Below are 26,796 nucleotides of genomic sequence, written 5' to 3'. Positions count from 1 at the left end.
TAGCAGGGGTCTCCAAACAAGTCCTGCCAGATTTTTTAAATAACTACATGTATCTCAATGGGGATATCCAAAAAATCTGGCCTGGATCCGGCCCTCCAGAAGCATCACCTGCTCTGGGAGTACTGGGTCTTATCATTCTGGGTGATTATTCAGTGTTTAAAAATATTATACACACAATTAATACGTAGTTTAGAGTTGTCATTACATATGCATTATGCTACTGACGTTTTATCGCCAGTTGACTGACAGAAGCAATGAACCCCAGGATTTACTATTATTGTCTTAATTCCTAATTATTTAGGCCAGAATTACATGCCACTTAGATTCACATTATTTAATTCCATTCAATCAGACTTTTAAATCTTTGCTGTGTGGACTCGACCAAACAGAAGCTGGGAGAAGGGCGTAGCCTTTCTTAAGAGAGGGTCTGCTCTCCAGTGCAGAGCTCTTGGACTGTGGCTGTTTAGAGAGACGCCAAATATTCAGGCCAAGTGGCAAGAGGCCCATCGAGGCGCTAATTGATCCACAAGAGGCTGCTTGAGGCAAAACCCATTATGCTTTTAAGACAAACTAATCGTGATGACGGATGGGCAAAGCAACTCTCTTCCGAACTTCCTCTTGTAGCTGTAATAAAAATAACCCCCTTGTTTGACTGGATAAGAGTGTTGATTTTAAAAATAACTTATTTATAACCAAGGAGCATTCACTATTGTTTACTCATTCATGTGAGTAACTGAAGCAGAGCGAATACCGAAAGAAGAGCCAACATAACTGACTGGGTATTTATTATTCATGCCTGTGAAGATATGGTCCCTAATATTATTATTGCTGCCCAAGTGTATAGTGTTTTAATCTCCACCTTTCCCTTTAATTGTAGAGGAAGTTGTAGTGAAAGTTTTTGGACCCTAAATAGGGACTGTGAGAAATGGGTCCCGCCCATTTAATCCCCCTGGATTTTTCGCTTTTTAAAATACATGCTTTATGAAATACTGCCATGAGTGAGTCTCACTACCTGAGTCTCACTCACTGCAAGTTGTTTATAATGGATTAGAGAGGGTGTGGCGCAGCGGCCAGAGCTGCCAACTCGGTAGCTGCGAATTCGGGTTCGAGTCTCTGCACCTGTGCAATATCCGGTGATTCTGGGCAAATCACTTGATCTCCCAGTGTCCATGGATAGAGCCGGATACCCCCACGGGTGGTAAGCCATGCTATATAGAACTACAAACAAACTTTAACATTAGGAGTGCTAAAACCGCTGTCTGCCTTTTAAGACAAGGTTCATCGCTAGGGTAGGAGGCTCTAGGCTGATTGCACAGGATTATGTAGGTGCATGCCTGTGCGCATGTGCACTAGTTGAGAGTGTCAGACTACCATCTAACTCAGCCCAATATCTGCATGCAGCTGTTCTCACAGAGAAACGACCCTTCAGGCATTGGTGCTAAACCGGTGGGACCCCTATAATGTGAGTGGGCCTTGAATACTCTGAGTAGGTACCTCTGGAGAGTGTGTGTGCTTCACTGCATTACACAGTGTAGGTGAAATGTACACCACAATACAGTGTTACCATCGGGAGGGCTAGAGAATAGTATGACACACTGGTCATATGGTAAAAATGACCCAGAGTGCATATCCAATATAACTTTTGCCAAATCTTCACTCTATCTGATGCTTGAGGGTTTGTACATCTAATGAGATTACAAGCCTTTGTTCCCCTTGCTGTGCAAAGTGAATTTCTCTGCTGGCCAGCTGCTAAGGCCTCCTCACTCAGTAGGGCCTTGAGCAGTAATTAGGCCTGCTCCAGGGAGAGAAAGATGGGGCAAATCTGCATTTGCCAATTACCTTTCAGACTACACCTTGCCTGGGAAGGCTCAGTCACTCAGAAACAAGGGAAGACATCCAGAGCTCTGGAGCCAAACACAAGAGGGGCTCCCCTTCCATGTTTGGAGTCAAGGGACCAGGCAGCTGAGTATTCTATTAGGCTCTCTGAGAGGTCTTTCAATGGGCCTCTTCAATTCACAAGTTGGAAAGTTCCAAATGCTGTGCAGGTGAGTTGGGGAAAGTGGGGAGTAATGATGTGTCACCCTAGGATTGGGCAGAGCTTCTAAAACTTTCCACCCCCCCTTAAAAATCCTTGCACACTGGAGAGACTATTGAGAATAGTCTTGACCTGGAGGAAGCAACGCCAGATGAATGCCCAAAAGGTAAAAGGAAAACACCTGGCCCCTCTTGCAAAGATGATTTCAAGGACTTCTGACATCAGTTGGCACCAGGAACTAGCATTTGTTTCTCCAGGAACAGTGGTATTGGCCCCCTTACAACCTCTGAAAGACAGTAGAGGTATAGGCCTGCTGGACCTGCAGAGCTCTCCTAAATCTTAGGTGGACTTGTCCTGCTGGAGGTGACCTTCAGAAAGAGGAGGCCCCTGACTTCCGCTGCCCCAGGGGCTCTGCAAGTGGCCAGAGGAGGCTGCGGGACCCGGAGGACGCAGGCTGGGAGGACACTTAGGGGCATATTATCAAGAAAGTCTTTAAAATTATCGCCGCTTTAGCGGCAGAAAACTGCCGCTAAAGCAGCGATAATGGGCTTAATAATATGCCTTGGAGAATTCTAATAGAAGCCCATGTTCACACCAGAATTTGGGCTTCTATGGGAATTCACAAGGGCATGTTATCAAGCCCATTATCGCTGGCGGCAGTTTACTGCCGCTAAACCAGCCTTCATTTTCAACGCCTTTCTTGATAATATGCCCCTTAGTCTTTGGGCCTTAGGGTGCTTGTGAGGAAGATTCCAGGCCCAGAACAGGCGTCAGGAGCCCTAACAGGAGACATCATGAAGGAAACGCAGTAAGATCAAGCTCCCAAAAGAAAACAAACATTTAGAGGCCAGGTGGCCTATAGTTACCCCTCCTGGGGGTTAGAGATGCTGTGAGGAGCAAAATAACACTAAGACCATCGAACTGGGTGCAGAGAAAATGAGAGAAGCAGAGCGGTCACGTCGCAACCTCGGTCTGAATAGTGTCTCCCGTCCGATTCCTATGGAGGCCCAAGACCCCAGGGAGAGAAGAAAATGCTGCAGGTAGGGGAGGATGTATGTTCCCCATTAATTCTGTTAGTGTCCCTGGATTCTTCTGGGGACTGAAACGGGACTAAGCGCCCATCATGCTGTTGAATGACTTGCCTCCGCGACATCCATCTTCCTGTAGACCAAAGCCAAGTGGTGGAGCGTCGATGCACTTCCTTTATTTACCAGGGAGACAGGGTCCCAGGAGCAAGACAGTGTGCCTCCTCTGCCCCCGTGCCTGTGTATGGGGAATCCAGGGAGTGCCCTGCAGCCAGCACACCACCCGCACTGAAGCCCTGTCAGCCAAGCAGGGAGCCATCAGGGTCTCATGGCTTTCAGCTCCACACACAACCCAGGACAGCCAGTGAATCCACAGAGGAGCAGGGGCACCCAGACCAGTTTTAAGGATTGCAGCGCAAGGCCGCCACAAAAAGAAACAGGGCCTAGGACAGGGATCGCTCTGTAAGCCCCCATTGTGGCCTGATGAGCTAAGCTGAGCTCAGCCCATTAGCCCAGGCGTGAAATTTACACAGTGAGTCTTTACGGTGCACCAGAGAGGGAAGGGGCACCATCCACCATTTCTGATTTGTTTTGGGGACTACCTGAGGCACTTCTCAGATACCATACTAAAGAAGAAAAACAATCCAAGTCTCCCAGGTAGTGGAATTCCTGGTCCTGGGAGGTTCTTTTGATAGTGTTAATCATTGATTGAGCTTGCACTTTTGCTCAGTCACTCTGGGGTGTGAAGATCTCCGTTGGTTGGTCTTAAGGCTGCAATTGCTGCATATTAACCATAGACAAAAGACTCGTGCATATAATTTATTGACATTGAAATGCTTTGTCTACAATGGCAAAGTTAACCGTGATAAAATCCATGTTTCAACGAATTTCATGGAAATGCTTTATTGATTATGACCAAGTTAATAATGAATCATTAAATGTTTTAATGAAGGTCATTGCTTTATTGGCAATCACAAAGATAATAGTGAGTCATTACCTACCCTAATGATAGTACCATCCTGGTTGTATTATGGCAAATTCTTGCTTTTGCTGATGTGTTGACACCCTAACAAAGCCAATAGGCCACCCTTATGATAATTACTCCTCGTTAGATTGCCTCTATTATGAGTGGGGAGTATTGTGGTATTGTAAATTAATGCGTAGTATTGAGTAGTGTTTACATAATAAAGTACTTTTCATTTTTGTAATTAAAAGAAAGGACTGAACAATGATTTATAAAGTGTTGTTTGCTGTATGCATGTAGACTGGGATACTAGCCCACACCCTCTCCCCTGACTAAGCCTTGGACTGCTCTGCCTCGCTACCCAGAGAGAGTCAAGTGTTACAACGGGCAGTGGAGCAGCAAAGCGGGGCGTCAAACTCAAGAATCATCAGCAGCAGACCCCCGCTCTTCAGCACGGCTACGGAAAAGGCAGAGACCGCCACGGGCGGCAACGTTCCTAGATACGCCACTGCAACGGGGTACTCCCAGGAGATGTACGGGTGTGGGCTTATCACTTGGGAAGGACCCACGTTCTTCACAACTAATTAGCCACTTTCCTACAGGGTCACTTTGAAATCAAATGTGGTAGACAGTGGGGACAGATGTAGTTCCAGGATTAACTACATTGTCATTTTCTGCATCATACGATCAGCTTACCTGATGCTCAATGACTATGTATTATTGAGGAAATTATTACTTTTACAAGAGACTCATCTAGTTAATGGTTTTTGTTATTCAACTAGTGTAAATTGATGTACCGAAGCATGTTGTTTTAGTGTGAAGAGTTTATTAGCACAAACCTTTACAAGAATGTTCATAATTATTTAAATGTACATACTTTTACTGAAGAAAGGTGACAGAAGTTATTAAAACGTGGTCTCTTCTATAAATTTATATTCATTTAATTCTTACATGTAAATATTTGAAAAACATTGAAGTGCATTAAGGTACATTTACAAATGTTATTATTTCATTATATGTAGTTATTTAAAGTGGAAGTTCCCCTTTAACTTCAGCACTATTCAGACAACATGATTAGGCATTTTCTTTCAATCAATCAATTAATCAGGGATTTGTAAAGTGCTCTACTCACTCGTGAGGGTCTCAAGGCGCTGGGGGGCAGCTCCGGTTCAGTCGAAGAGCCACGTCTTGAGGTTCTTCCTGAAGGTGTGCAGGGTGGGGGAGCGTCTGATGTTGACAGGGAGCTTGTTCCTGGTTTTGGCTGCGAGGTAGTAGAAAGCTCTTCCGCCGAAACAGCGACATTCCCGGAAAGCTTGAAGCACGCCAAAATCAACGCCCTCCTCAAGAAGCCCAAGGCGGACCCCAAGCACCTCAAGAACTTCCGGCCCATCTCCCTGCTCCCGTTCTCGATGAAGGTCATCGAGAAAATCGTCAACAGGCAATTGGCCTGCCACCTCCAACACAACAACATCTTGGACTCGTCCTAGTCCGGATTCAGACGAAACCACAGCACTGAGACAGCCCTCATCACCGCCACAGATGACATCAGGCGCCATCTAGACAACGGCGAAACATCAGCCCTCATCCTCCTGGACCTGTCAGCCGCCTTTGACACGATCTGCCATTGCACTCTAAAGACACACCTCCAAGAAGACGGAATCCAAGAGAAGGCCCTTGACTGTGAAGGACTGGGTTCTTTAAGACCCAGCGGTGCCAGGGCACAACACCTGAAACCTTCGTGGGTAACCTGCTCCGGCGTACGAATCACAGAGACGCGGGACACTTCCTTCGACGTCAAAGATTCAAGGTTTATTTGCTGCAGGGAACACAGAAGTCACGACAAGTACACCACGTGCAACTTGGGGAGACTGCTTCAAATTGGTTCTGTGGATCGCTCCTTTTATACAGTTTTTACCCATAGAGTTACATTGAACACAAAAGTTTACAACCCGGTTCCCACAATTATCCCCCAGAGGGGTCACTTTGGTCACTTTGAAACACATGAGGTCCGGAACATAAGTGCGGAAACATTTGGCGGTTCCCAACTGTAAAAACCATCTTCCCACCATTAGCAAATTCCAATCAGCAGTAAAACAGATCGAAATAGGAACAAAGACAGGTGCAGAGGAAGACGGAGACAGTGGGGAGATCGGAAAGGGTGTAAAAAGGGGAGGTATCAGGAAACACGAGATACAGGCATCAAAGGGACGTGCCTAATGAGATGCACGGCTGAGACAATAAGTCCGTGCGGCAAGATGAGCCTCGAGCGGCACCATCTGCCTTACAGTAGCAACCCCCTCGTCATAAAGACACTCACAAAGAACATGTGTCTTCCGCAAATATCTTTGGAGTCCCAGGGTCGCGAAGCGGACAGCGTCCGTTCGCTGGCTACTTGAGGGCAAGAGACAAAATGGATGCCGTATCTAAGATGGAACCCGTGGGTACAGATGAAAAACCCACATAACAAACGAACGGTTTAAGTTAGCACAGCGAAACTGCGCACACTTACTAAACTCGTCATTTGCGGTTCATAGATACCAGACTCGACCATATTCGTGCGAGTTAAAAACACCACTTACAATCGTCACGGAACCTCAGACGCTCCTTTTGCCCTCATGTAGGCAAGCACTAGTCGGAATCATATTCGATATTCATCAGACCATCGAGATGTTGCTGTAGCATAGCTGTGTCCAACCGAGTCCCCTTGGTAGCAGATGGTTGTCTCATACACGTTGTAGCACAGAGGCCACATAAGGCAGGACCACACTGCACACAAAGGCAACACGTGAACAGGAACACTACAACGACTCCGACGATCATCAGAATCTTCCAACCCCAAGTCGACATCAGGCCCCAAAACCATCCAAGTAGCGTCCAATCCCCGACATCCACGTGTATGGATTCGGAGATCTTATGCAACCTCGAGATGGCTTGATAGACAGTAGGAGCATTATCTGGAATGAAAATGCAGCAGCTCGAATGGATCACCTTACATACCCCACCTCGATCTGCTAAGATGACATCTAAAACCATACGGTTTTGTAACGTCATAAGTCTCTCCGCCTGAAGTTCTGTGGTGATATTACCAAGGGCACTGGCAGTAATATTAGCTGTCGATTCTACCACTCGAGTCAACTGTCTCAGGTTCCTACTGTTGACCATAGGTCCCCAAAACGGGAGGAAACCCTTGAAAAAGTCTCCTGCCTCTTGACCGGCAGTATCCTCTTCACTAATTACGCCTCGCACAACTCTAGTCTTATGATAATCGGCATCTACAGTGAACGTCGGAGGCAACAGATTTGCAATAAAACATGAGCCCATGAAGTCTGCGGGCAACCATGTGTATGCACGATCATAACAGATAAAGTATGTACCCTTGGCAGCCAGAAACACAGGGGACGAGAACATCGGCAGAATGTAATTTTCAGTGCAAGCACTTGCTCCAAGTCGGGCTTGCGATCTTCGGCCACGACCCATAAGACAAAAATTACCAGTGTGGGGTACGACCCATATCGGAGGCGAGCTTTTAAGCTGCTTTTCACTAGTGAACACACTATATTCACCTCTACTTAGGACTCTATAGGCCTGTACCTCTTCTTCGGGAATAAGCGAAGGATCATAGATCTCACTATCTAAATCCTCTATTGCTATCGACAAAGGTTTTTGGTACGAGGTAGGACCAGAGTAGGGGGAACGTGGTTCTCGAATGGGGTGGAAACCCAGTGCGCTTCGAAACATTGTTTGAAATGCTCGAGCTGACCCTTGGGAACTATACGGTAACACCAGATATGGAATTCCCTTATCCGTAGTATGTGGCATCAACCCACACACCCAACAATTAGTAGTGTTAACCACTAACTGATGCTGATGGAGGAGCTGAATAAAGGAATTGTTGCGGAATTCTACACGTCTAGCCTGCTCGTGTTCCGGTAACATGTGAAAGGAATGGGGAGAAGCAGTAGAGGTAAGATTAGGGTAAGAAGTAGGAGTAGGTGTAGCAGGTAAGAAGTAAGACATCGTGTAATACACCCCACCCGCCAATAATGCAGAAGCAGTCAAAAACAATACAAACAGTTGGAATATGAAACATTTGGTACGACTGAGTTGCTGCAGCTTGAATCTGTGGACTTGAACTCCTTCCAAATCATTCAGCTTTGAGAATGCCATTCCCTACGACCGTCCGCAACGTTTCTTGACGCACTTCGTTCTGTGCAGCAATAGTCAATCCCTAGGAGTTCCTAGGAACCGACGGCCTTTAACCTAGCGTCAAGACCTACTGTCCAGAAGGAAGTACGCGCGCGGCCCTACGGCCTTCAATGCACAATATGTACGTATGCAAAAAACAAAGTCTCTCAGCTGTAAAGGCAAAAAGTATAAGGAGTGAAGCTCAATATATGTACAGAAATAATTACAGTAATATGAAAGTTCAAAACTGATCACGGAAAACGGGATAATGCAGTTGTCAATACAGCAAAGCAAGAATTTTATTTGTCCTTAGTGCGTGATCGGAAAAAGTATCGGGTTTTCCCAGGACGTGTCTGCTCGTCGAACAAAGGATCCGTTGAAGAGACAGCGTCCTGCTGATCAGTTAAGTGTTCTGGTCTTGAGTCTTTTGATGCCAATTGTTCAACAATGTCTTTCTGCTGCGCTGAGGATTCTTCAACAAGCTGTGCGTCGCTAAAAGGCACAAACGCCGGTAATGATTCTGTTTCAGATGACGCAATGCCTCTCCTTACCCACGGGTCTGCCGGCAAAGGGATGGGGACTCGCTTGGTGTGCGTAGCATGCACCCAATTTTTGCGTCCCTCAAGACGAACGGCAGTCCTCGTGGCCAGGAGCACTTGATAGGGTCCGGTGAACCTCGGGTCCAGGTTATTCTTGCGTGAAAAGTTCCTTGTCACCACCCAGTCTCCGGGCTGGAGCTGGTGGCCTGGACCCTCTGTCTGCGTCTGCAATGCGTCGTAAACCTGTTGGTGAATTAACCTCAGTTTAGCAGTCAAGTCATGTAGATAATCGATCAACATTGGGTACTCAAGATCAGAAAACATTCCTGGCCTAGGAACCCCCCACACATTCGCAGGACGGCCGAACACTATTTCATAGGGACTAAGCCCTACTCGGGAGTGTACAGTCGCCCTAGTTGACAGTAATGCCAAAGGCAAAGCGTCAGGCCACGAAAGACCAGTCGTAGCCTGAATCTTCGCTAACTTTAGTTTAAGGGTGCCGTTGTTCCCTTCAACCAATCCAGCTGACTGGGGATGATTGGCGCTGTGGAATTTCTGATTAATTCCAAGGCCCTTACACACACTCTTCATCACACTTCCAACAAACTCACTTCCGTTATCTGACCACACGACTCTAGGCATTCCATACCGAGGAAAGTATTCCTTCAGTAGGATTTTCGCAGTAGACAAAGCAGTATTGTCCTTGAGAGGATAGGCCTCGATCCATCGGGAGAACGCGCAAACCACAACTAAAACGTATTTCAGGTTATTGCATCGCTCCATATGGATGAAGTCCAATTGAATCACCTCAAAGGGATACGAAGGAGGAGCAAAACTGCCAGGGGGAGTTGGGGTTCCTTTGCCAGGATTGTACATCATACACACCATACAATTCTTCACCAGACGCTCAGCACATTTCGTAATACCATCATTCTTCCACACCGGAGATAGCAACTTACAAATACCTTTCGCGCTAATATGTGCTAACCCATGTGCCATTGTCACAACAGCCAGCACATACGCATCCGGCAACATCCATCTTTTCTGATCCGACAAATCAATCCAACAACCATTTGCATCCAACTTTCCCGTACTTTCTTTCCACTTCGTCTTTTCAGTCTCGGTGGCCTCATTCTGAATTGCTTTCACACTCTCAATAGTGTCTTCACACATACTCGATTCTGTAGGCCACCTAACCGAACTCGTCACATACATTCGAGTGCTAAGGTTCCGGGCAGTCTCCTTAGCAGTCTCATCCGCAAACGCATTACCACGACCAACATCATCCGTCACCTTACGATGCGCACTACACTTAACAATCGCAACTTGCGTAGGCAAAGTCAATGCATCCAAAAGATCATTCACAAGCTGGCCATGCTGTATCTTCGTACCGTGCGACGTCAAGAAACCTCTCTCTCTCCACAATCGTCCAAAACTGTGAGCAACACCGAACGCATATTGACTATCAGTAAACACATTTACACGTTTCCCTTTCGCTAACACACATGCTCTAGTAAGAGCAATCAGCTCCGCAGCTTGGGCAGAGTTCTGATTCAATCTTGCAGTCTCAACAACAGTATTCAACGTTACAACAGCATAAGCAGTAGTCACATCGCCATTCGGCAATTTAAAACATGACCCATCCACATACAAAGTGCCATCCGGATCTTCCAATGGTGTGTTTTTAAGGTCCACTCGACCTTTTGTTTCCTCTTCAGTCCTCAAGTAGCAGTCATGTTCTGCTACTTCATCTGACTCTGCGCTAATTGGTAACAAAGTTGCCGGGTTCAAAACATTACAACGTTTTATCTGAATATGGCTTGCCAAGAGCGTCAGCTCGTACCCAGACAACCTCGCACTCGTCAAGTGCTGAGTTTTCGTTCGATTCAAAAGAGTATCGACTGCATGCGGAACCATCACCGTAAGCATATTATCCATGACCAATCCTGCTGATTGTCGGATGGAGACCGCAGCTGCCGCTGTTGCTCGTAAACAACTCGGCAACGCTCTAGCTACCGGGTCCAAGGTCAAGGAAAAATATGCACATGGACGTTGCTTACCACCAAAAGGTTGCGTTAAGACACTCAAAGCACAACCTTCCCTCTCGTGAACATATAACGTAAACGGCTTACTGTAGTCAGGGGTACCTAACACAGGAGCCGAACACAATGAGTCACGCAGTTCAGAAAAACTTTTCTGACATTCTTCCGTCCATGGTAAAGGAGTTGAAACATCCTTGCACGTAAGAGCCACCAATGGTTTCGCTAGCAATGAAAAATTAGGAATCCATTGCCTGCAGTACGACGTGATACCTAGAAAGGCACGCACATCTCTTTGGGTTTTTGGCACAGCCATTCGCGCAATCGCTGCAATTCTCTCTGGGGTCAATCTCCTTCCCTCCTTAGACAATAAGTGACCTAGATAGGTTACTTCTTGACAACAATATTGGAGTTTAGAAGGTGACACCTTATGATTTAACTCACAGAGATGTTGCAGCAACGACACAGTAGCAATTTTGCAAATGTCCTGAGTATCAGCAGCCACCAATAAGTCGTCGACGTATTGGATCAAAGCCGCACCAACCGGCAAACTAAATGCATCCAGTTGACCCTTCAAGGCTTGACTGTAAATCGATGGACTTTCACAGTAGCCCTGAGGAGCGCGTTTGAACCGGAAGCTGCGTCCACCGAGAGAGAAACCGAAAAGGTCCCTGCTCTCTTCGGCAATCGGGATGCTGAAAAACTCATTTTTCAAGTCAATCACCGAAAACCATGATGCAGAAGCTGGAATCAGAGTCAGTAGCGCCGTGATGTCAGGCACAACGGGAAATTGAGGAACCACAATTTTATTCACCTCCCGTAAATCGATAACAAAGCGATAAACAGGTGGTTTTGAAGGATCAGTACGTTTAAGAATGGGCAGCACAGGGCTGTTGCACACGTTTCCCCGAGTCTCCTCAATTACATCTTTCTCGATCAAATCATAGATGATCGCCAATAGTGCTCGTTCACCATCGAGGGAGATACGATATTGGGGAATACGTGGCAGCCGCACATTAGATTTCAACTGAACAACATAAGGGGAGATATCAAGTAGGCCCACGTCATTTGGACCTGTTGCCCACAAAGACGCAGGAAGAGAACTCAATTCCGGTGGGAGCTTATCGAGAGACAAATACATGGGAGAGACTACCCTCTCTCCTAACGTAAGCTTTACACCCGCAGGAGAACAATACAGAGTTGCGTACAAACGTTTAAGCAAATCCAGGCCCAAAAGATTTTCGCCACAACCCGTGGTTAAAATCAACGGAGCTTCTAGCTCACGTGGCCCAATTTGAAGGGGCAAAGGGCGCGAAACTGGATTGCTAACAGGGGCGCCAGAGAATCCAACGGAAACATTTGTTAAGCCAGACAAAGGTGCGCCAGGGAGTTTCGAATACATGATAGAACTTTTCGCTGCACCAGTGTCCAACAGAAAAGGCTCAACGACGCCCGATGTAGCAACTGCGACGTAAGGCCCTCTCTGATCAACCGGAACTGATACCACTCCCTCTCCTTGTCTTCGGCTGTCCTAGTAATTACTGTCGTCAGTTCCCTGATCGACGTAATAATCGTCTACATTATACTGCGCAGATCGTCCTTGCGATGATCCACGTTGATCGAAACAATTATTTGAATTGGATGCGTTATCTGAGCGATCATTCTGAGCACCACGGCCTCTACCTCGTGACGTTTGCTGCGAACCACCACGACCTCCTCTAGTCGAGTTACCACTATTGCGTTCGTTTAAAACAGGGCAATTGAATTTAATGTGTCCCTCCTGTCTACAATAAGCACATTGATTGTACCCTAACGAGGATCTTTGGGAGGAGGAATCGTTACGGGTTTGGGATCTGTTTGATTGTGGCTGTGACCTATTCTGTTGCGAATTATTCTGATTGGACCGCGGAGGATACGCTTGTTGCAACAACACTTTAGTTTTTAGCTCTTTCGTCTTTTTATCAGCACGGTCAATCTCTTCTTTCTCTCTATTCTCATAGTATTGTGCCGTAGCCAATATCTGAGCCGAAGTAGAAACGGCCCATGCACTTTCCGAATTTCTCAATTTATTGCTCAAATCGGGCAACAAATTCGAAACAAATTTATCCACAAACAACCTTTGACCACCCTCCGTGCCCATATCCTGACCACTATGGTCGATGAATGCTTCCTCGAACCTCATAAAGAAGTCGGAAACACTCTCATCTTTCTTCTGCTTACAGGCTGACAACTTGTCCCAATTCACCTTCATAGCTGGCATAAGAGTTTTCATTAATGTTATTATTCTTTGAGGGAGAGCAGCAATCAACTGTTCAGGCTTAGCGCCACCAACTTGCAACCCATCTGCCGCCACAATGGCCGCCCAATCACCTCCTAATTCGTTTGCGTGATCTTCCTGGCGAATCTTAGCCCATACCGGTTGCGGTACGACATTGCCAAACAACATGTCGATATCGGCAAGATTCATTATCGTAGCATCTACGAGCTGTGATAATTCTTTGTAATACCCTGCAGGATTTTTGCGAGGGTCAGGCAAAGATTGCTTCACCTGTAACACTTCCGAGCGTTTCCATGGAAGATGTATCCATACTCTCTGGAAATGCGGCGGAACAATAGGAATAGCAGTAGCATCGCCTGGCATCCACACTGGTGGAACTTCCCGCATAGGGTATTGGCCAGACTCGTCTGGTTGTTTTTCAATATCCTCAACAAACAATGCATGAGGGATGGGAGCGGGACGAAGAGATAGCAATCGTTCAACAGCACGTCGAACGTTGGTATCTACTATCAGCCCATTTGCGAACTGAAGCTGGAGATCAGACAGAGCGGCGAGCACCTCGTCAGGCGCATCGGCCACTATTTGATCATAAAGGAACTTACACATTTCATTAAACACATATCTCTGGGTTGGTATATTGAATTGACAGAATGTTTCGAGGACAACACGGGGTGGACTTCTCTGCGGATTTACCATCCAACCCATCGCCATATTATATAGCGCAACGCGTTCTCTGTTTCCAGGAAGCTGACTTCGTCTCTGAGGACCATCGGAACCAGCGGACCCATGAACAGGTCCGAGCGAATGAAAGAAGCTAGCCGCAAGAGGAGAATTGCGACTACGAGTAGAGGGAGAAGAATAAGACACAGGGCTAACAAGAGAAGGAGTAGAAACAGTAGCAACAGCAGGGGTTAACAAAACAGGAGCAGTAGCAAGAGTAGTAGCGGGAACAGGAGTATATGGAAGCGGAGGAGCGGTAGGAATAGAAACAGACAAGGGAACAGGAACAGTCGGAAGAACGGGTGCAGGTTGAGGAACAGGCGGAGGAGGAATAGGTGGAAGAACAGGTACGGCAGGGACCACAGGAGCTGCGGTACCCTGTACGTACGGAGGTGGTGACTTCATAAGATAAGACATTAAGGTATCCTCAACTGGCTCTTCCTTCTTTTCCGACTCCGTTGGTAAAGCGGGGTAACATTTATCTACAGTCATATGCTGTAATCGGTCAAACACTTCCTTATCCTTAACCTCCTTATCTCGCTGAAATTGCTCTGCTTTCTTCACTATGGTAGCAACATTATCTCGCTGACTACGTTTATTCTGTCTGATTTCTTTCTGTCGGGCTTCTTTGCGCCACAACCGAAAGGCATCGAACATGGCCGGCCTTGACTTTCTTTCGAACAATTTAATCTCTAGATTATCTAAGATCGGGGCCTCGAAGCTACCATGAGGTGGCCAACGAAGGTCGCCGTCCTTTTTCGTGTATTTAATCCAGTAATCGTTAAAGGTAACTGGGCCTAGCCCATGCTTACTATAGAGCTCATACGTGGGAGTTCCAACCGGAGGTATCGGACATGAGTCCTCCAATCGGGAATCCATACCACAAGGTCTGAAACAACTAAACAGAGTACTACGACCAGGCATCTTGCACACTAGCCGAGTTTCACAAACTTCAAGGGTTACGGGATTTACCAAGTCCCAGCAAAGAACAAAACCCTCGGTCTTTGGCGGCTGCAGTCGTCAAACAACACAACAAAGTACGCTAGCAAAGTGTCACCGACAAAAACACTCACACAGCGCTAACAACAAAAACACTCGCTAAAGTGTCAACAACCAAGAACCATGGGAGCGACCCACAAATACTTAACTCAAAAATCGATGGCGTCACCAGGAAGGCCCGTCAATCGTCTCGCTATACCAAGGTCTACGCCAGGCGCCAAAACAGGTCTACAGTCAGGGCAGCAGTCCGTCGCAGCCGTCCGGAGGCGGGAATCTTCGCGGGAAAAGTCTTCGGGCCACTTATTTCGACAACAGGATCGATGAAGCGGAGTGCACCTTCCCTCGGAGATTTCACACGAAGTTCCTCACGATCGTCGGGCTTGGACCGGTACCACTGATGCAGCCCCACGTTGGGCGCCAACTGAAGGACTGGGTTCTTTAAGACCCAGCGGTGCCAGGGCACAACACCTGAAACCTTCGTGGGTAACCTGCTCCGGCGTACGAATCACAGAGACGCGGGACACTTCCTTCGACGTCAAAGATTCAAGGTTTATTTGCTGCAGGGAACACAGAAGTCACGACAAGTACACCACGTGCAACTTGGGGAGACTGCTTCAAATTGGTTCTGTGGATCGCTCCTTTTATACAGTTTTTACCCATAGAGTTACATTGAACACAAAAGTTTACAACCCGGTTCCCACAATTATCCCCCAGAGGGGTCACTTTGGTCACTTTGAAACACATGAGGTCCGGAACATAAGTGCGGAAACATTTGGCGGTTCCCAACTGTAAAAACCATCTTCCCACCATTAGCAAATTCCAATCAGCAGTAAAACAGATCGAAATAGGAACAAAGACAGGTGCAGAGGAAGACGGAGACAGTGGGGAGATCGGAAAGGGTGTAAAAAGGGGAGGTATCAGGAAACACGAGATACAGGCATCAAAGGGACGTGCCTAATGAGATGCACGGCTGAGACAATAAGTCCGTGCGGCAAGATGAGCCTCGAGCGGCACCATCTGCCTTACAGTAGCAACCCCCTCGTCATAAAGACACTCACAAAGAACATGTGTCTTCCGCAAATATCTTTGGAGTCCCAGGGTCGCGAAGCGGACAGCGTCCGTTCGCTGGCTACTTGAGGGCAAGAGACAAAATGGATGCCGTATCTAAGATGGAACCCGTGGGTACAGATGAAAAACCCACATAACAAACGAACGGTTTAAGTTAGCACAGCGAAACTGCGCACACTTACTAAACTCGTCATTTGCGGTTCATAGATACCAGACTCGACCATATTCGTGCGAGTTAAAAACACCACTTACAATCGTCACGGAACCTCAACTGGACCACATCCTTCCTCTCCGGCAGAACCAAGAGTGGCCGCCTCCCACCCTTCCGATCAGCGGCGTCCCCCAGGGCTCATCCCTCAGCCCGACGCTGTTCAACGTCTACATGGGCCCCCTCGCACAAGTGGCCCGCCATCACGACCTCAAAATAATTTCCTACGTCGAAGACACCCAGCTCACCCTCTCCCTCACTAAGGACCCACACACCGCCAAAACAAACCTCTACGAGGGAATGAAGGCCGTCGCCGACTGGATGAGGAGCAGCCGTCTGAAACTGAACTCGGATAAGACGGAGGTCCTCATCCTCAGACCCACCCCCTCAGCCTGGGATGACTCCTGGTTGCCGACCACACTGGGAACAGCACCGAAACCCACCGAAACCCACCGCAGGAATCCCAAGCAGACACCTACGACAACTACAACGCATCCAAAACGCCTCCGCCCGACTGATCGTCAATGTCCCCCGCTGCAGCCACATCACCCCCCACCTGAGAGACCTACACTGGCTCCCCGTCGACAAGAGGATCACCTTCAAGCTCTTCACCCACGCACACAAAGCACTCCACAATGCCGGACCAGCCTACCGGAACAGCAGACTCCGCCTCTACACCCCCACCCGCCAGCTCCGCTCCGCCAGCATCACCCTCGCCTCTGTCCCCCGCTTCCAACGAACGACCTCCGGCGGCAGATCCTTCTCCTACCTAGCCACCAAAACCTGGAACACCCTCCCTACCCACCTACGGCACACCCAAGACCTACTCGCCTTCAGAAGACTCCTCAAGACCTGGCTCTTCGAGCAGTAGCGGCACCCCCCTCCCATCAGCGCCTTGAGACCCTCACCGGTAAGTAGCTTGCTTTACAAGTACTCTGATTGATTTGGCCTTGCGGATGCGGGGGGTCTCTGCGAGGTCTGCGGAGCGGAGGTTCCTCCTGGGTACGTGGAAGGAGACTCTCTGGCTGAGGTATTTGGGTCCGATGTTGTGGAGGGATTTGTAGGTGTGGGTGAGCAGTTTGAATGTTACTCTCTTCTCGACGGTCAGCAAGTGGAGGTCTCATAGGTGTTGGGTCATGTGCTTGTGCCTTGGAGTTCGAGGACAAGTCTGGCTGCGGTGTTCTGGATGGTTTGGAGCTTGTGAAGGAGAGTTCTGTTGATTCCAGCATAGAGGGAGTTGCTGTAGTCCAGTCTGCTGGTTATGAGAGCATGGGTGATGGTTGTTCTGAATTCGGGGGGGTATCCATTTGAAGGTCTTGCGGAGGATCGGAAGGCAGTTTAAGCTGGTGGAGGCGATGGAGTTGATCAGGCGGGTCATGGTAAGGGAGGAGTCACATACGTTTACTCTGTCAGTTGTTACATGCACAGGGTAATTGAGGGAAGGGGGTATTAATCTAATCAGCAAAATTTTGCAGAACTAGGTTCAATATCCCCAGCAAGGAAATAGTACTCATCTCTCTATCTACCAAGTACTGCACTATTATATTGCATGTACTTTTGGGCCATGCAAACATTTGCATTTATGTAATTCTTACCTACTAATAAATTACCACTCATTAAAGGGCATTGCCCCAAATCTTACTGTACCCGAGCCAGGGCATCAGGATAATTTTAGCTACTTGCTCTTTATTTGTTCCATAGATGGTTGTCGACAGCCGTGGCACCTCTGCTACGGGAGAGGAGCGTCACTCCTCTGCTAGCAAAACGTCGAAAATAAAATGGGTTCATTATTGTTTTATTTTTCTTTCCTGAGCTGATTCTTGGGGGCGGGGCCTAATATCTGACAGGCTTCAGGAGGAGTGGTGCACACTGCTGTCAGCGCACGTCGGTTTCGCCGGCCATCTTAGGGCAGCTTAACCAACATGTGCACTGGGATATCTCCAACCCGAGCTGCGTTGCCGGGTTGGAGACAGAAGTCACAGGCTCGCAGTCTCTCTGGGAGCGCAAATCCAGGGCGCTCAGACCAGTCCTGATGCTGCTCTCATGCTGCCCGCAGCATGAGGTCAGCATCGGGATTGGCCGCAGGGGGAGTCAGGGAGCCTGTGGCTTTAGTAGACTGGAGCCAGAGGGGAGCAGAAGAGCGGCGATGTGGCAAGTACGGTTTTCTTTTTGCATTTCTGTCATCGTCCCTACCCTTCCCCAGCTCCGCCTCTCTGCCCTGAAACCAGCCGCTACTGGATGTTGAACTCCAACCGATGCCAGTGAGCGACTGAGGCTACTGGCTTCCACTTGGGTAGTCAACCCCTGTGACTGAGCCTGCATTTCATAGCTTAACAACTTTATTATATCCAAGTCTCTGTGAGCATACACAACACAAGCTATTCCAGCTCCAGTTTACATTTATAAATCACAAAGGTTAGTGAGCTGGAAAGCATAAATAGTCACCAGTCATATCTAGGTGAATATCAACTGAATTCTCAATGGTTTGAATTTCATTACAGCACGCTCCAAGATGACTTCTTTATCCTGCACGAACAAGAATACGACAGTCTGCTGGAATCGATTTTCAAAACGGAATTTCTGAGCCTTCTGTCAAAGCGATATGAAGAAAAAATGCAAAGGAAACTCCCTCTAAAGTTCAGCAACACGTGAGTAGTACATGGTGTTCCATTCGATTCAAGTATCTGTTCATCTGTCTGTCTCATCTCTATCTCTATAGGACAGCGATGCACTGTCCCTCACCTCCAGGCAGCGGGTCACCCACTGTGTAGTATGGGAGTGCTACTCAACTAACTAACAGTGTAGGATGAAAGGCTATTGCACAAAGAACTCCCTTTAGCAACCCATTGAGCTGTATTTGAGATACATATGTAACCAAACAGCAAGCAAGAGCTTTGAGATTTGCACCTCATGTCTCCTCCTTTATTCTCACTACCTTCTGTATCATTATTGATGCAGCGTTTTGGGCCAGCCCTCTTACCATTCATCGCTCTGATGGATCTTTTATTATCCGACTGAGAGATGATGGGAGTTAATATTACATCAAAGAATTTCAATTATCAGTGAAACCCATTTAGCTACATAATAAGGCCCGGTAATCATTAACTAAGGTTAAGAAGGTTTATTACAAGTCAGCAATCAAATTAAGGTACACGACTCTCAGCACCATACTATGCAGATATAGACTAACAACTGGGAAACCCAACCTCCTAAAGAAGTTTAGGTGTACCACTATTAGACAAACAAGAAGGTTAGTCACAGCAATACAAAAGATCAGCAGTAGCATGTGATGCTGCAAAAAGAGTCTCACAATTTCTCATAGGTAAATCTAGAAACACCTAACTTAGAGTCCAAGCTAAGAGGATGGTTTAGAAACCTAGGGGCATATTACCAACAACTAGCGATAATTATCGCTATGTTGGCTTAGTGGCAACATTTTTATCGCAGAGCTGCGGCGATTTTTATCGTTTAGGAGCCTTGCTATTATCAAGGTATATCTCCTAAGCGATAAAAATCGGCCGAAATGCATGAATATCGCTGAAAAGTCAGCGATATTCATGCATTACCAAGCTAATGCTCTTAGCCATGTTATCCACCTACCATTGGATAACATGGCTAAGAACTGCTCAGGGCACGTGTTAGCTTTTGGAGATATTCGCGCTTAGCGCGAATATCTCCAAAAGTTGGTAATAGGAGATAGCGATGTTAGCGACTGTTTCCAGTCGCTAACATCTTGGCACGCCCACTTTGCAAGTCATTAGTGATAAATATCACTGACATGCAAAGTGGGGCCCAAGATGGTCGCTATCTCCTACTAGCTGTCGCTAACTGGTGTTAGCGACAGCTAGGTAATAGGGAGATAATTCTATCTCCGCTTTCTTGGCTTTTAAAGCCAAAAAGCGGAGATAAACCCCCTTCATAATATGCCCCTTAAAGTTTTTAAATATCAGGGAACTGCAGGGAAATAGAAAAATTCTAAGTACTGGAGGTGAGAAAATACAAATTATAGTAAGGGAAGGATTCAGCATTGCAGAAGCTCTTTCAAGAGGATTCTTGTGTCAATGAAGTAAGTGTTAGCCTAAGTCACACTTAGGAAAGAATCAAAGGGAAGCATAGAGGTCAGAACCTCTCAAAGTCCAAAGGAAAGTGCAGTACACTCAGACGGTGTGAACAACATTTATTTCCACCAGGATCCTGAGAGCAACACCCCTCTGTACAAATCATCAGGGGTACCGTTGTGCTTTTCCTTTCTCACGTTGTAGACTGCAACATTAGCAATGGTGAATAGGCCTTTCAGTTAACGCTCTGGCTCTCCATGTCCTCTATGTCAAGACCTTCTTCTCAGTCTCTCTTCTGCTATCACTAGTACAGTAATGTATCTATTCTCCAACTAACAGTGCATGTGAATACTTGCAAGAAAGTCATGCTAGCAGAAAATGGAAAAACGTATTTTATGTAGCATGGAAAACAGGCCAACTTAACGTATTTACTCAGTGGTGCACACTTAATATACGTGCGCACATTTAAACACAAATAAATGTAAAATGGCAGTACATTAGGGTCATTTTATATGTGGCACACAGTAAAATCTTAAATCTATACCTGTAAGTATGTTTAAGAACTACATATTAAGGCAATATGTGAAACTGTACACACAACTTTTACACGTATCTTTAGAATTGCTTTGTAAAATTATATTAGTACAATATGGACTGATTCTAAAGAATAGACATAATTAGCTGCTTTGCAATATTAGCCTTAGAGATGGGGTGCAACCTGCAGGTCACAGGTCCATCTCCCTGAATGCTCATTCAGCCCTTTGTTCTCCTGCAAGTAGATGGTAGAGGTACTGATTTTAATAAAGGTGGTTACTTACAGCCTTTGGAAACTGCAAGCCTCACTATATAATAGTGTGTATGTGTGTGTGTGTGTATGTAGGCATGTATGTCAGTGGCGGCTCCTCTGTGAGGGCGGAGGAGCGTCGCCCCACTGCTCAAAAGGAAAAATAAAATTATAATAACGTATCGTTATTATCATTTTATTTTTTCTATTGAAGTCAGTGGCTCTCGGGGCAGGGTGGGGTGGGGTGGGGCTAGCCAAAGCAGGCAGAGGAGTGCTTTGCACTCCTTAAGTGCGCATGACTGCTTGACCGGTCCTCTCGGGCTGGCCATACAGTCCTGCAAACTGTCCATCTTTCCCACCAGGCTTGCTTTACACAGCTTGGTGAGGAACATGCAAAGCTTCCCAGTCCCCGTCTGAGCGCCGTGGTCGGCGCTCAGACCAATCAGAATGCAGTGTTGTGATTAGCTATGGGGAGCCTGGGTGCTTCCTGTTGCTTCATGCTGCCAGCGGAGACAGGAAGAAGAGGACGAAGAAGAGGTGGTGTCCCGCTGGCCCAGGTGTGTTCTTTTTTAAAAATTTCCTTCCCCGCCCACCACTTCTGATCGGTAGCAGCCGCTACTGGTGTATGTTTATATGTTTATATACTAGTATATAATATTCTTTATGTATTATTCTCTATAGACTATATTCTTTATTAGTAAATGTTAGTATGTAGAATATAATGTACTATTATATACTAGTATGTTGAGCGAAAGTACTCGATATATTGAATGCATAATGGCACCACTGACTTATGCTCCATGGTAGATGTAGATCTGTATATCAATGTATAAACCTCAACCTCAACATAATCTCCTACGCCATCGACACCCAGCTGATCCTCTCCCTGACCAACGACCCCGCCGCCGCCAGAGCCAACCTGCACGAAGGGATGAAAGAGGTAGCCGAGTGGATGACGACGAGCCGCCTGAAACTGAACTCAGATAAGACGGAGGTCCTCATCCTGGGCTCCTCGCCCTCCGCCTGGGACGACTCCTGGTGGCCCCCCGCCCTGGGCACCGCACCCAAACCGACAAACCACGCACGCAACCTGGGCTTCATCCTGGACTCCTCCCTCTCCATGACCAGGCAAGTCAACGCCGTCTCCGCGTCGTGCTTCAACATCCTGCGCATGCTTCGGAAGATCTTCTGGTGGATCCCCACGGAGACCAGGAAGACCGTCACCCAGGCCCTCGTCACCAGCCGACTGGACTACGGCAACGCACTCTACGCCGGAACCACCGCCAAGATCCAGAAGAGACTCCAGCGCATCCAGAACGCCCCAGCCAGACTCATCCTCAACATCCCACGACACAGCCACATCTCCGGACACCTAAGAGACCTGCACTGGCTCCCGGTCAACAAGAGAATCACCTTCCGTCTCCTTACCCACGCACACAAAGCTCTCCACGATCAAGGCCCGAGCTACCTCAACAACCGCATCAACTTCTACGCTCCCAAACGCCACCTCCGATCTGCCAGCCACGCCCTCGCCGCCGTCCCACGCATCCGGAGAGCCACTACAGGAGGAAGGTCCTTCTCCTACCTGGCCGCCAAGACCTGGAACTCCCTCCCGGCCGACCTGCGCATGACCCAAGACCACCTCTCCTTCAGGAAGAAGCTCAAGACCTGGCTGTTCGAGCAGTAGCGGCACCCCCCCTCCCCCCAACCCCCCCCCCCCCCCCCCCCAAGCGCCTTGAGACCCTACGGGTAGGTAGTGCGCTCTATAAATGTCTTTGATTGATTGATTGAAAGTAACTGATGACTTAAAGAATCTGAGTAAATTTGGCTATGCAGTAAAAGGCCCACTAATTTGCATAGCCATCTCAACGTATTTTGACACCCTTGGCTTGGTACATTTATTTACTCCCACCTGCCCTGTTTTTGCCACTCCCCTAGCTATAACTCTGTTGATTAGATCCATAAGAGACACCTTCCAGCAGGGGACATCACAGTCAATTGCCAATGTGGAATATACAAAAACGCAGTCCTGATCTTAGATGTAATCTTGTATCAGGGAGAGCTGAAGGAGGATGACTTGGGAAGGACATAAGTGCAAATATTGGAAACATCAAGCCTAGCCTACATTGTATGGAGTTGGCAGAACAGCTGTTTTTATGTTTTTGTAGCTAGCCGTCCTTTTATAGCATCTAAATAACCCTATGCCTTGAGGTTTGCCTTCAGTCAGTGAGTTTTTTTTAGGCAACAACACTTTGCTTGCTGAGACTTGTAGGCCCAGTCCTATAATGCAAAAGATACACCAGAGACCCATACTGAAAAGATGGTGGCTTAAAAGACATGACTGGGTCAAGGGAGATCTGCAAGTTGGGAAGTTCTATTTACCTTAGATGCTAGGACTTGAAGGTTTTTGCTCAACAGGGAGATAACAAAATTACAGTGTCCACTTGCCAAAAGTGCTAATGACAAAACAGTTCTTTCTCCACACGTCCACATCAGCATTCATTGTCATTCATGCTTGGACCTACAAAATAACATGTTACCGCTGTGTTGGCACATGAGTGCTTAAGCTTATTTTTAGATGGATTCAAGTGAGGACAAATTGTGAAACTTAATAAATTCTGGTTAGCGCCCTTCTGTTCCACTAGGATTCAACTTAAACTACAGATGTAAATGTAAATGTAAATGTGCATGTATTTATATAGCGCAAATCGCCCACATCGCTACTCTAGACATTCATGATTGATTACGGGAGTACTTGATAACTAGGTTACATTACTTACAGTGGTAGTAAAAGTCTAGAAAAAAGGCATTTGCACACCTGTAAAGGATGCAGATGCATTATTAATGGGCTCCCATCCTGAGCACCAGTTTTGTGCAGAAATAGCACTGTCAGGCGGTGTAGCAGATTCCAGAGCAGTGGTAAAGTACACGCGGATGGATGGTGTGAAATCTGGAGGGCTGCACCAGAATTTAAGATTTCCACCACCATGGGCAGATTGCCAAGAAGGATAGCAGCTCGGGCCAGGGAGGGTAATCGAGGGGCTGACCAGCGGAAAAAAAGATGACATCCTGTAAAGGGCTCACCATCAGTGGTTGAGTGCACATTCGCCTCCTGAAATTCACACCCCCAAAGAAAAAAGACTACAGCCCATCAGGTGGACAAGAAACAGAATACCAGAGGACAACTCAAGCAGACACAAGGTCTATCAGTGGGAGACAATATAGTTTGCAAAGCGCCCTTTAAAGGAATGGAGACAGTAGGCCCATGCTGGGAACATAATAGGAAGTCAATTAAGTACATACAGTGACTCTGTGACTAGAGTGTACCTAAATGAACTCACCAACAACTCCTTAGGCTGGGATGGCACAGACGAGGCTGCAATGTAGGCTAGGATCCATCCTCTAAGACATAGAAGGAAGTGAGAAGTAGTTCTCACTTTTGCATGAATTCTGAACTGAATGCACTGCCAGAGACTCCCCCTCTGGTTTTAAAAGTGAAATGCCAGCTGAAGAATGTGTGGGGTGTGCAAGATTAGAATAGGCGGGTGATTTAGGCCTAGTTGAATCAGCAACTGAGATGTTCATAGGACAGTGGGCTGGGTGAGACAGACTGACCAGGGGTGGTCCTGGAAAACATAGAGAAAAAAAGTGTATGGAGCCTGTGTGCTGCCCCAGTGATCTAAAACTCTGACGTCAACTAAGGGACCTGCCTGATGTTTCTTGCAGAATCCAAATCCGAGAACCTGCACTGTAACCATGATGGAGGGACGAGGCAGGGAGGAATCAAACTGTAATGAGATGTTTTGTCAGAGCTCGACTAAAAAGGCAGGAGTGGGGACAATGCCTCGGTCCCCAGACTGATGTAGAACAAAACCACCAAGAGAGGCCTTATCCGACTTAGATGACACAATCACGGAGAGCTTCTTGCTTCAGGAAGAAGCTATAAGAAGCTTAAAGAGAAGATCACTGCTGTTAAAACTGACCTGAAGCAAATCCCAAAAGAAATGGGGAGGTGGCAGGACCACTTTATGCTTTTTGCCTCTGCAGATTGTAATATCTGTAAGATATTGTTTCAAGTGCTGTACAATGTGCTGTTTTATTTCAATAAAAGAAGACCTGAAGCATGATCAAAAAGAGATCTAGAAGTGTGTTTATGAACTTGGTGACAGGATATAATCCTTGTAAGAGAGTATGGTCAAGCAAGTCGACGACTGCACGTGACTTTGGGTGCGCATATTATATCTGTAAGAATATAATCCTCCAGAGGAAGTTGAAAGTAGATCTTGGAGGAACACTGGGCGGCTACTCTGTTGGAGTGAAGGAGTATCGCCCACTTAAATTCCCCCACCCCCAAAAGCCCCAAAGATGAAAAATAAAATGGTAATTTATTACCATTTTATTTTTCATGCCCCATCCTGAAAACAGTGCGGGGCGCTGCTGAGTGACATTTTCTTTGTCACTGTAGGAGGCACAAGCATTCTTGAATCTTGAGTCAGAGGAGGAGACTCAACCTGCTCCAAAGACTTTAAATTTACCTAGAGTGGGTGGGGTGTGGGAGTTGACAAGCTGGACACTCCGTGAGAGAGGCGTAATTTATATTTACAGAAGAAGGGTCTGGGTCTTAAGAAGGTAGATGGCTGGGTGGAAAGCCGGTGACACACGTGGACATCTAGCAGTTCACGACCTAGGTAATTCACACACACTGACCAATGTTTTCCAGTGAGAGAGAATAGATATAGTCCTTGTGTAGTGGACTCGAGGAAAGATTAACTAATCTTTCACGCACGCAACACAGCAAGACAGCTTGCTGCACTACGTTGCTTGATAGGGAGAGAACAGAAATGTGACATATCTACTTGAAAATGGTGCACTTCTGCTCTTTCCTAAAGACGGCACACTTCAGTCAGGCTCGCAACAATGCAGGTATTATGCAGCACACATAGAAAGAGGAGGTAAAAGTGAGAAATGAAGATATTTCTCCTAATTTTGCCTCTGTCAGGTAGGTGCACCATTTAGCCCAAACCCAGATTTACAAGTGTTTGTAAATCTTGGTTTGTATCAAAATACATGGGTGGATACACAAGAATATCCATGCTCCACCCATGTACTGCCCACCTGATGCAAAGTAGTACAAGGCAGTGCTGTGCAGTGCCTTATTTTACCCTGTATTTACTAAACCACATAAGCTGTGCAAATTGATTATACATGACTTAGTAAAAGCCAAATGGATTTTGTGTTAGGGCTGCTCTACAAAAGTAACACATTGTGACACAAAATCTTAGCAAATAAGTGCCTGTGTGTTTTATTAAGATTATTGGATATTAAATGTTTGTTCTCTTGTTGTGGGGGCTGGAGAGAAGGGGTGAGGAAGGCTAGCATATAACTCACACTTGTTTTGAGGCTCCACCCCTCCCTCGCATAAAAGCAGTGATTGAAGGCTAAGCTAAAAAACTGGTTGAATTCCACGTAGGACTCCAGCTACTAAATACTCAAGTTACTATCTCAATGTAAGAGGTTTAAATAGTTCAATCAGATGGCTCAGTGTGCTGGATGAGGTGAAAGCTTTAAAAGTGGATTCATGTTTTTTTCATAGGATCTCCTGTGGAGCAAGAGCAAGAGAAGGCTGGGACGTAGGGCATTCCCTAAGCCATTATTTAAGTCTGCATTGAAGATGGTGACAGGGGTTGGAGTAGTAATAGGTCCTACGTTTGCATTTATTGAATCAGGGTTCAAGAAAGATAAAGAGGGATGCTAGGTGGTGGTTGGTAGGATCGCAAAAAGGAATTGTATTACCAGTGTGGTTGCCTGTGCTCCCTACCAGGAACAGGAGAGTTTTCTGAGGCAGGCAATTCAGAAGCAAACATATTTCACAAATGTCCACTGGTCATGGGTGA

General features: G+C 46.8%; 1 protein-coding gene across 2 annotated transcripts in view; it reads left to right on the top strand.

Annotated features, from left to right (window-relative positions):
- The window catches only part of MYO1E (myosin IE), a 635,008-nt gene that overhangs the window by 552,748 nt on the left and 55,464 nt on the right, over positions 1 to 26,796 (top strand). For both annotated transcript variants that reach the window (XM_086959387.1, XM_086959385.1), the window contains exon 23: positions 18,562 to 18,708. In XM_086959387.1, coding sequence (XP_086815513.1) covers positions 18,562 to 18,708 — 147 coding nt within the window. The remainder of the gene's footprint in view (positions 1 to 18,561; positions 18,709 to 26,796) is intronic.

Source organism: Lissotriton vulgaris, chromosome 2_2 (assembly GCF_964263255.1).
Source record: "Lissotriton vulgaris chromosome 2_2, aLisVul1.2, whole genome shotgun sequence".
Classification (NCBI taxonomy): domain Eukaryota; kingdom Metazoa; phylum Chordata; class Amphibia; order Caudata; family Salamandridae; genus Lissotriton; species Lissotriton vulgaris.
This window is presented reverse-complemented; position numbering and strand designations above follow the sequence as displayed.